Source organism: Octopus bimaculoides, chromosome 11 (genome assembly GCF_001194135.2).
Source record: "Octopus bimaculoides isolate UCB-OBI-ISO-001 chromosome 11, ASM119413v2, whole genome shotgun sequence".
NCBI classification, from domain to species: Eukaryota; Metazoa; Mollusca; class Cephalopoda; order Octopoda; family Octopodidae; genus Octopus; species Octopus bimaculoides.
In genome coordinates this window covers 66277236-66289735 of record NC_068991.1, presented here as the reverse complement: position 1 = coordinate 66289735, position 12500 = coordinate 66277236, and the positions used below count along the sequence as shown (strand labels likewise).

The window sequence follows — 12500 nt, the reverse complement described above, 5'->3', positions numbered from 1 at the left end:
GGTACTAAGTTCAATTCTACTATGTAGCACCTTGACCAACTGTCAGGATGGCACCAAATTTTTGTGACTGAAATTGAGTAGATGGAAATTGTGCTGAAGCCCATTGGAAGGACTATACCTTTGATTCAAAAGGGCTCAAACTTGTTACATCACAGTGTCCTTTTAGCTCTGGCCCAAGAATTACATTACTGGTATGAGTTTCTCAGAATACACTTTCTAAGTTGGGTGGTAGTTCCATTGTTTAAATAAAAGCAATGTTTGATAATCCAACTTATAAATTGATGTAGGGGTGCATATGATGCAATAGATGCCACCATCTGAAGAATTGACTAACAAGATCAATAAATCCATTTTGATTTGAAGAAAATCATTTCAATTGAAGTAAAATCTGTGTTCACCAAATTGCTCAGTTGTCAGATGATGTCTTGGTGAAAGCATCAGTGTTGTAATAGACAGAAAGTCTGAATTTACATCCTCTTTTCCAAGCTTGCATGAGTTAGATGGGTCCTTTCCAACATAGTGTCTAGCTGTTTATTGTATTCCACTGTCATGTCTTTCATGAGGTTCAACATCCTGAAATCAGCTTTTCCTACCTCTGCTCACATTTTCCTTGGTCTTCCTTTTGAAGGAATATGAATATATAAATGATAGTGTGTGTGATCAATATTTCACACCAGGTCAATTCTAGTTCAGCAGATCCATGATCAAATGCACTCCATCCATGATTGGCCTTATATTTTTCAGGCACAGTGTACTTCAGACTACATTAATCAATGTATCCTATTTTGGAGACAGTAGGGTGGCTTTTGCTGGTGATTTAGCAGCTATTTCTAGCTGGTTGAGCCATGTAGAGACTTCTGATTCCTTTATATATGTTTAGTAGTGCAATGACTATTTACTTCAATGTTATTAGCTTTCTTGTTATTAATTATTAATTACTATTAATTACACATTTAATTCAAATCATTAACAGAAATGGCAACTATAAATGTTTCACACTTAACTTTATTTTACAGTTCTCATTAGAATTAATGATTCACACCTGGCAATGGCACATACTGGTCTCAATAATGACTCTTTGGAATGCCTCTGATATGTTGATATTGTGCCATTATACAGCTACCTCTACCATTGTTTAACTTGTTTAATCCTGGATTAGCCCTGATTAAACAGATCTATTATTAATGGAATTTCAGCCATGACCCTCCTGTCTAATTCTATATCTAAGTTGATATTATCCAATGTGTGTCTTCTTTTTTTTATTTTAAGACTATAAGGCATGACTTGAGGAAATTTGGTTGCTATTTCTTGAAGGTCTAGAAAGCACATAAAGGTTCCCTTGTTGGCACTTTAAGTAAAGGCAAACATTTTCTGTCAGAGCTTGAACCTCCTATTCATTGCATTCTTGGCAACCATGTTACCAATAATACTAGTACACTCTGTAAAGTGGTTGGCATTAGGAAGGGCATTCAGTTGTAGAAACCAAGCCAAAACACACTGTGGAACCTAGGATGGCTCCTGGCCTTGCCAGTTCCTGTCAAGCCAGCCAACCTATGCCAGCATGGAAAACGGATGTTAAATGTTGATGATGATGGTGACTACAAAGCAATTGCCCCAGCTATATTGTTAAACTTGTGTCTAGATATCTATTCATCTAGATAGGTAGTGAAGTGTACCACCATATTTTAAGCTAAATATGCAAGCTATGTGTGCTAGATGTTCTACTAAAAATAACTCTTGGTTTAGTGGGGAAATTTCTTAGCTCAGTCTATGTACTACTCATCAAGGGGTAACATTAGAATGAGTTTATTTGTAGGGCTTAAGTACCTTAAGTTATACAATAGGGAGTAATACAATAAGGAGTTATACAATAGAGAGACTATAGTGGATTATAATTAATTGCTTAGTGTTAGTGTCAAGTGTGTAAGGTGGGAAAAACATCTCCATTGTTTTCTCATCTCATCATAGTAAACTGATAAATAATTAGGCAAGTTACACATACACACACATGCTCATGTGTATACACACACACACACATCTACACATTATGAACACAATGAATGCTAAAAGAAAGAAGACAACATGGAGAAAACAAGTTGTAACAAATGCATTAATTCAATGCTTAAAAAGAAGGGAAAGAATCTTGACACTTTGGAGGCTAGTCCTTCATCAGAAGATAAAAGAGAAAAATAAAGGAGGGGAGTGAATGAGAAAAAGTGATTGGAGAAAGGAAAGGAAATAATGTTGCCACTTGGGTTGTGGAGAGGTTAACTCCTCTATGGACTATTTATTGCTAAAATGGACCATAACAGGTTTCTTCAGACCTTGTATTTTGTCTTGTGCTAAGAAAATAGTGAAGCAATCTACTTCCTTCGTTACTTCAAGATAGTATCTCCACTGCTCTTCTCCAGTTATTTCTTTCATTTTCTTTCCTTCTTCTAATGTCTACTTATTTCATTTTTCAGCATTTAATATTCTTTTCCTCATTGTTTTCTGTCTATCATAAGATCATGTATTGACAATATATTTGTAATGTCTATTCATTTAATGTATAAATAAATATGTACACATATATGTTATTATGTTGCTGTTCTTTCATGGTAATTTTATATCTATATTTGCTGTGTCTAAATACTATTTTTTTTTTCACTGAAATCTTTCAGACATTTCTACCAAAACGTTAGATTTCTTTTTAAATATTTTCCTATTTAATTCTTCCAAAAATTATTTTACTAACCTACAATTTCTAAGAACTTTTATGCATGTTCCACATCTATACAGGTTCTTTATTCCTTTTCCATGTATTTTTTTACTTTTGGTGGGAGGGTAGTATATGTAAATGTATATAAATATATATAAAATAATATTTGCTTCTAACATTTCAAATTGTATAACTTTCTCAGTGATCTCACATACACATGCACATATGCTTTTCTTTTGAAAAATTATTTCAAATTTTTTGCTTGTTTTCTCCTTCTCCATATACTTAATAAGTCGAGCACAAGAAAGCCGAGTAACAAGAAATGGAATAAATTTTATATTAATTTTTGGATTTTGAAAAAAATATCTTTCTTTTATATATATAGACATAAAAGTTTTAAAAATTTAATTTTATTAAATTTATATAGAAATAAAAAGAAGGTGGATTAAATTTAGCAAAAACCAGAAGAAAATATTAAACATTGCTTTAATCTCTTAATGATTAAAGTTATTCACTGTAAAAATTTATATATATATATATGTGTGTTTGTTGTACTATTGTAAGTAAATAATAATTACATTGAATTAAGTTATATTTTCCATTAGATTTCCAATGTTTTTTAATTGAAAATATTTTATCGCATCATATTACTAAATCTGTGTTTCTTGAACCAAAGGTTGAAATTGAAACTCCAAGAAAGAAAGGCAAAATACCAATGGTGAGGATTCGTAACCCATGGGGTGAAAGTGAATGGAATGGTGCATGGAGTGACCAGTGAGTTTTTGCTTGTTTTTCTCTTATATCACTATCATATCTCATCTTCTTCCCCGACCAAAATATCCAGCCACATTAAAATTAGCTACCTCTGTTTTTACACATTTGTTTGATTCATCATCATAATCATCAGCATTATCCATTTTTCTAAACTTCTCCAGGTCAGGTGTTCGCCATCATTAACACCTCACTTATCTGCTATCACCCTCAATGTTCTCACATATTTACTGAAACCTCTCTTATATTTCTCTCCATCGATTGCTACAATCACTTTTAGCTTGCCCACTCACCCAGTCCAAACTTCGGTTTCACCTCACCTATTCTCACCACCCCTAATGTCGCTGTGGGCATGTCCTGACTCATCTTCACGATCATCTCTCTCATTATTACTCTCCTTATCTTATCTCACTTTCTACTTCACTTTCCTTTTCTTTTCAACTGGGGTATCCATGTATGAACAGCAAGACCCCTATCTCTGTCCCTCTATACCTTTAATCTCTCAAAAGATACAAAGTCACGTTAGAATAAGTTTATTTGTAGGGCTTAAGTAATACAATAGGGAGTTATACAATAGTGAGACTATAGTGGATTATAATTAATTGCTTAGTGTTAGCATCAATTGTGTAAGGAGGGAAAAACATCTCCATTGTTTTCTCACCTTATCATAGTAAAGTGAATATTATAATTAGGCAAGTTACACATACACACACATGCTCATGTGTGTACACACACACACACACACACACTCACATGTACACATTATGAAAACAATGAATGCTAAAAGAAAGAAGACAAGATGGAGGAAACAAATTGTAACTAATACTACTCTGAGGACTCTTTGCCAATTTTTTTTTTTTTTTTCGCTTTTTTGTCTTGCAAGGTACTTGGTGACCCTGTCATTGCTGGTGCCATGTAAAAAGCACCCAATACACTTTGTAAAGTGGTTGGTATTAGGAAGGGCATCCAGCTATAGAAACCATGCCAAAACAAACAATAGAGCCTGGTATGGCTTCCAGCCTTGCCAGTTCCTATCAAATTGTCCAACCCATACCAGCATGGAAAACAGACGTTAAATGATGATGATGATTACTAAGCAACATTTAAACTTATGTTTCGGTTATTTGACTATCTGGTTCATGACCTAATTCTATTCAACATGTTACATAATTGGTAAGCTAGAAGTTATGCACAAAACAATTTCAGTTACATAAAAAGCAAAAAGGCTATAGAAATACAGTCACATGCATAAATACATAGCAACACAATGGCTTTCAAATAGTTATGATAATAGTTAGTAGTGCAAACTACATTCACATACCTTTCACTTTTTTAGATGGTAGGGTGTGATTTGAAAGAGATTTGGCTGCCTTTTCTTGTATAATATCTGGTGGTAACCAAACTGCAATTAAAGGAGGTTGACTTACTTGGTTTGAGTGGAAATGTGAGAAAGATTTTTATATTCCATTTCCCCTGTGTAAAACAATATATGTACTCTGTATTTTTAAATATATTTTTTATTATTATGCACCCTTTTAAAGCCTAGCCAGGCTCATGGGCCCAATTTCCCGGTTTGTATGGCATATGTGTGTGTGTGTGTGTGTGTGTCCCAGCTGGATGGGACGCCAGTCCATCGCACCATTACTCAAGAAACAGGAAGAAAGAGTGAGAGAAAGTTGGGGTGAAAGAGTACAACAAGGGTTGCCACCACCCCCAGCCAGAGCCTCGTGGAGCTTTAGGTGTTTTTGCTCAATAAACACACACAGCACCTGGTCTGGAAATCAAAACCACGATCTTCTGACCACGAGTCCACTGCCCTAACCACTGGGCCATTGCGCCTCCACAATTTTAAATATATATAAAACTTAAAGCACAGGCATAAGAAGTTCACTTCATAACCATGTTTCAGGTTCACTCCCACTACACAATACCTTGAGCAAGTATCTTTTATTATGGTCACAGACCAACGAATGCTTTGTGAATGTGTATATGTCTTCATATATGTGTGTGTATGTGTATTTGTGTATGTGCTTACCCATCCCAGACTCCACCACCACCACTTGACAATCAGTATACATTTGTTTACATCCCCATGATTTAGCAGTTCAGCAAAAAACACTGATACAATATGACTTCAAACAAGATGAGTACTAGGGTCAAGTTAGTACTCCAGCATGGCTGCAATAGTATTGGGTTGTCCGGAAAGTTCGTGCCGATTTATAGTAGCTTACCTTTCAACTTATTTGCCATGAAACCACCTCAATTCTGGGAAGAGGGTATTTTCAAGTTAAAGGAAAGATGGAGACGCATTGTGCAACAAAATGGTTCATATTTGGTTGATTAAAAATGTAATGGCAAGTATTTATTGACCTTTTTCTTTCCTTTAAAAATCGGCACAAACTTTCCGGACAACCTAATACAATGACTAAAACAAGTAAAAGAATGAAAAACAGATATTACCATAATTTGGGTTTATATGCAATGGAAACATAAGTGCTGATTCTAACCAATCTTGAAAACAATGCAGTTTAAACTAAATGAAATTTGTCTGTTAATTGCCAGGAACTTGTAAACCATGCTCATGTTGAGAACAAATATATTTCATTCTTTTTTTTGTTTCATTCTGTGCCAAACATATTGAAAAACATCCTACAAATAAGTACATAACAACATTATGACTTTCAAATATTGGTGGTTGTAATAATAGTAGCCATTGTCATAATTGTCATCGTCATTTTCATCATCATCATCACCATCATTATTTTAATATCCTTTTTTCTGTGCTTATGACTATTATGCGAAATGAGGACAAAGTGACACAAACACACACACACACACACACACATATACATACTGTTGTGTGTATGTGTGTCTATATTTGCTTCTTGCTTGCTTCATGTTCTTGCTTGATGGGGCTGGGGTCATCCAAGGTTTGTAGTCCCAGGGGCATCATCATGCATAGAGCTGATAAGTATACATATGTGTGTATGTGTGTGTGTATGTGTAGATAGATAGGTAGATAGATAGGTAGATAGATAGGTAGATAAATAGGTAGATAGATAGGTAGATAGATAGATAGATAGATAGATCGATAGATAGATAGATAGATAGATAGATAGATAGATAGATAGATAGACATCTTTCAATTTCCATCTACCAATCTACCAAATCCACTCACAAAACTTAGGCAGGCCTGGGGCTATAGTAGAAAGCACCTTCCCAAACTGCCATGTGGTTGGGAAACAATTTTCTTAACCTCACAGCCATGCCTGTGTCTCTTATCTAGTCCGAATACAAATCATATTTGTATAGAAATACATTCAGATAATAGGATATATACATACATAGCAAGACATTATCTTTCGCATATTAATGTTAAAACAATTACTAATGCAAATTATATGCCACTTCTGATTCTGTATATAGAGAAATAATTCACACACACATTAACACATAGTAACTCACTGTATTTCAGATATTGGTCATTATAACATTAGTTTCAAATTCTGGTGTAAGGCCGGCAATTTTAGAGGAGGTGACAAGTCGATTACATTAACCATAGTGCTCAACTGGTTCTTGTTTGAAAGTTGACCTCGATGGAATTTGAATCCAGAAAGTAAAGACAGATGAAATGCTGCTAATAATTTTTCCCAGCATGCTAACAATTCTGCCAGCTCACTGCCTTAATTGGTCGTTATGATATTAGTTAATAGCAAAAAATTTATAAATTTATAGGCGCAGGAGTGGCTGTGTGGTAAGTAACTTGCTTACCAACCACATGGTTCTGGATTCAGTCCCACTGCGTGGCACCTTGGGCAAGTGTCTTCTACTATAGCCTCGGGCCGGCCAAAGCCTTGTGAGTGGATTTGGTAGACGGAAACTGAAAGAAGCTCGTCATATATATGTATATATATATTTGTATGCGTGTGTATATGTTTGTCCCCCCAACATCGCTTGACAACCGATGGTGGTGTGTTTACGCCCCGTAACTTAGCGGTTTGGCAAAAGAGACCGATAGAATAAGTACTAGGCTTACAAAGAGTAAGTCCTGGGGTCGATTTGCTCGACTAAAGGCGGTGCTCCAGCATGGCCGCAGTCGAATGACTGAAACAAGTAAAAGAGTAAATGATATTGTCTACTTAAGTGAAGGCATGTCTGTGTGGTTAAGAAGCTTTGTAGCAACATGGGTATGGGTTCAGTCCCACTGCACTGTAGGTTAGGCAGATGTCTTTTACTAAAGACCACTTGGGCAAGTGTCTTCCACTATAGCCCTGGGCCAACCAGGGCCTTGTAATTGAATTCAGTCAATGAAAACTGTGGAAGTCCATCATGTGTGTGTGTATGAAAATATATACTCTTTTACTTGTTTCAGTCATTTGACTGCGGCCATGCTGGAGCACTGCCTTTAGTCGAGCAAATCGACCCCAGGACTTATTCTTTGTAAGCCTAGTGCTTATTCTATTGGTCTCTTTTGCCGAACCGCTAAGTTACAGAGATGTAAATACACCAGCATTGGTTGTCAAGTGATGTTGGGGAACAAACACAGACACACAGATACACACACACACATATACATATATACGACAGGCTTCTTCAGTTTCCATCTACCAAATCCACTCACAAGGCTTTGATCGGCCTGAGGCTATAGTAGAAGACACTTGCCCAAGGTGCTACACAGTGGGACTGAACCTGGAACCATGAGTTGTGCAGGGAAGAGAGAGAGAGTGAGAGAGAGAGAGCAACAAATGGAGCCTTGCTTATCTTTGATTTAGGTTTCAGTTCAGTCTGTGTTAAGTTCACAGTGAGCTGATCCATTGTTTTAAATCAACTACAAAAAACCAATGTTGAAATTGCTGGGAGCTTTACACATCCTGGTTTCCCTGGGTATTTTATTACTAGATTTCATTTACATACTTCACCGACTTTATCAAAAGAACACAAGCATCCCCCATAACCCGTTTCAAGGCCTGTGGAATTAAGTTTTCCCTGCTGATCAGAAAGCTAACCTAAATGTTTACACACAGTGGACTCGGCTAAAGTCACCTAAGGGCCTGATGGTGATTTTGTACCAGGTGATAGGTTAACTCTTTTAATGCCAACTAAATTGCCCCCAGTTTTATGACACAAACCTCCTGTTGTATTTTGATCTAAATTGAAATTTCTCATCAAAATTTTATGTTAATTTGTTAATTTAATTTTATGTTAATTTTATGTAAACTTGTAATGTTATGTTAATTATGTTAATTTATGTTATGTTAACAAAGGCAGTGTATTTCAACAGAGGAAGTTGTGTAGCTTAGTGGTTAGGGAATCTGGCTCATGATTGTAAGGTCATAAGGTCGATTCCCAGCAATGCATTGTGTCCTTGAACAAGACACTTCATTTCACATTGCTCCAATTCACTCAGTTGGTGAAAATGAACCATACCTGTTGTTCAAAGTGTCAGCCTTGTCACATTCTGTGTCACACTGAATCTCCCTGAGAACTAACTACATTAAGGGTACGTGTGTCTGTGGAGTGCTCAGCTACTTGCACAATAATTTCACAAGCAGGCTGTTCCATTGATTGGATCAAGTCGAACCCTTGTCGTTGTTGTTTTATTTCAACAGAAAAATGGTAACAAATGGGTTGAGTCTGCTTTTGTTTAACTATGAACCAGCTCTGATTCAGCTGCTGTATGATCAAATGGTAAAACATCAGTTACATGAAGCTTCCATTACCACCTACCTCACTTCATTAACAGCAAGGTGCAGCAGAGGAATCTGTTGGAGGATTTTCTGCATCATCTTGTAGTTAAAACATGAAATTTGGTTACTATTCTCTTGTTTACATCAAATGTATTGAACTCTGTATTTCTTGTTCAGTTTAATTTCTAATTAATTCAACATCTTTTTCTATCTTCAGATCTGAAGAATGGAAATTTATCAGTCAAGCTGAAAGAAATGAAATTGGTTTGGTGTATGAAGATGATGGCGAATTTTGGTAAGTGATTCCTTGGATAATCTATAATTTGTTTGCAGAAAGGATACTAGCATCTCCTTCACTGATCTCTCATCATCATTTTATGCCTGTTATCCCTGTTTGCTAATAAACTGAGGTGTATTTTATCATGTCATAAGCACAAAGGAAGCTATTGGCACATAGATTAAACAATACCATGTACAACTATGTAATTTATTCAAAATTGTAAAATAATGGTAAATTGAGAATTATACTAGGAGAATCCTAGACTATTGGGTAAATTGCCTTGCAGTATATAAATACATTCATTTCAGTTCTAAGTCCAATTCATGCTAAGGTCAACTTGCTGTTCATCATCCAAGTTAATAAAATATCAACCAGTCAAGTATAGTAGGACTGGGGACACTGATAGAATCAGTTATTCCCTTCCCCAAATTACAGGCCTTGTGCTTATGTTAGAAACTATTATTATCATGAAGCAAGGCATTGGTCTGCTAGAATCGTTAGTGAGTTGTGCAAAATGCTTAGCAGCATTTATTCCAACTCTTTACTTTCTAGGTTCAAATTCCACTGAGGTCAGTTTTGTCTTTTATCTTTCAGGGTCAATAAAATAAGTACTAGTTGAACACTGGGGCTGATGTAATTGATTTATTTTCTCCCTTCTCTTAAAATTGCTGGCTTTGTGCCAAAATTTGAAACCATTATTATTATCATGAAGATGGTGGGGTGGCAGAATCATTGGAGCTACAGATAAGAGAGAAGTGTATGACCCGCACACAAGTGTACAAGTAGTTCAGACATTTCCAAAATGGACAAAAAAATGCCAATATTGATGAACATCCTGGGAGACCCACAACCAGCAGAACTGAGAAAAACATTGCAGCTGTGACAGGAAATTGTCAAATCACCATCCGTGAGTTATCAGAGGATGTGTAGATTAGTTACAGTTCAGTTCAGTCCATTATCACAGAAGATTTGGGTAGGAGACGCATGTCTGCCAAGTTTGTGCCAAAATTGCTTTCAGCTGACTGAAAAGATACACAGGTCTCAGTTGCACAAGGTCTCTTTGAATGTGTCAAGAATGATGAAAACTTTTTTGAAAACTTTGCATAGGCCTCTGAGCAGGTATTGCCAAGCTTTTGGCAAAATTTGAAGCAGATTCCCTGCTCAACTTTGTCACGGTCAATGCAACGATCACATGCTGCACACGTTCCTTCCAAGCACTGCTGTAAACAGCAGAAGTAAGCTAGAATGTTAAAACTTAGTGCACATGCACAGCAGAGTTGAAGGTCAATCTGTGCCAAGTGGCTTCACTCTCCATGCTTTAGCTTCGTTATTATGGCAACAGTCCAGATACTTATTGATCAGCCCACATATTTTGTCCCTGAAGCGCTTTCCTCTTGTGTGCATATGTGTGTGTTGTCAGTGTAGTTTGTAATTGTGATGAATTGATACACATTTAAAGCTACTTGTTAGCTTTTGAAGAGCTTGCTTTCTTGTATGTGTGGTGGGGGTGGGGTCTGTACAAGTTTGTGGAGACAATACCTGTGTCAGTTGTCTATGTATAAGTACTTACACTCATTAAACTTATGGTACGACCAACTATAAAAGAAGTTTATAAACAGAACAGAATGACAATTTACATATATATAAATTATGACAAAATATATATATAACAATATATATATATATGACAATATATATATATATACACACACACACATATATATACACACACATGTATATATGCATATACATATATATATGCATATCATCATCATCATCATCATCATGATATGCATATATATATGTATATGCATATATACATGTGTGTGTATATATGTGTGTGTGTGTGTATATATATATATATATATGTATATGCATATATATATGTGTGTGTGTATATATATGTGTGTGTGTATACATATATATATATATATATATATATATATATATATACACACACACACACACACACACACACACACATATATGAAATAAAAACCTTGGAAATTAATGTAGTTGAAAAGATTGACAGGAATAATATGATCTGTTGTTTATTTTGTCTAATTACCAACCCCCAACCCCAACCAGGATTGCCATCTTGTCTTTGAATTATTTTCAAGTGATCTCTATAAACTGCACCTGCAGTCAGTGTTTTCCAATGAAACATTGAGAACAAGGGAGCTGCTATGTGGATGTGGTTGCTAGAAATAGCTATCAAAATCTCCCTCATAAAGCACACCCAATTGTTTTAAAGTCAGTAACAAGGGATGTGGGTACACATGGGATAATGTAGTCCCTAAATAAATTATGTCTGTATAAAGACAATGAATAGTTATGACAGTATCATCATTATTATTAAGACAACTAGCAGAAAGATTACTCTGTGGGTGGTTTTCTGCTAGCCACTTGATAATATTTCCATATTTGATTCCCCATTCTAATAATTTTTATGATATTTTGCTTCTAATCATTTCTTTGTATAATAGTGCTCACTTACTTAGTAAATATTGCTTTCATTATTTTATCACAGTTTCTCAAGTTTTACCTTCACCTCAATGCAACATAGAGATTTCAATTTAGCAGCCCATCTGTAAGCTTTGCAGTGTGTGTGAGAGAGAGAGAACATTGCAAACTAAGAATGAAATAAACATGAAATGAAAAATTCATATAAATAAAAGGGCATTACTATAGATGTATAGGCCCCTGACTTTGTTGCCTCATAACATTCAGAAAAATGAATATTTTTTAACAAAATTTTCTACAGTGTCATTTAGATGTTATGGCTTCAGAGTATATAAATTAAAATATTGGAGAGCCTGAGAAGGTTGTTGCTGGCATTTATTCACAGTGATTTTTAAAAAGTTACATAAGCAATAATTCATTTTAATAGCATACTTTTCTGTTAGATGTTTTTTTTCTTACACATACACACGGCTTTGCTTGATTGATTTTGGGGGTAAAAATTTAGATTACAATTTTTTTTGTTGCTTATATTCTGCCAGTGTTACTTTGGCATCATCATTCCATAAAATGTGTTTAATAGGAGAAAAATATTGAAAAA

The 12500-nt window shown here is 35.3% G+C and overlaps 1 protein-coding gene across 1 annotated transcript in view; it reads left to right on the top strand.

Moving 5' to 3' along the window:
* LOC106879700 (calpain-A) overlaps positions 1-12500 on the top strand; it is a 159322-nt gene that overhangs the window by 90106 nt on the left and 56716 nt on the right. Inside the window, exons 7-8 of the mRNA XM_052972000.1 lie at positions 3378-3475; positions 9377-9454. Of these exons, the coding sequence (XP_052827960.1) occupies positions 3378-3475; positions 9377-9454 (176 nt within the window). The remainder of the gene's footprint in view (positions 1-3377; positions 3476-9376; positions 9455-12500) is intronic.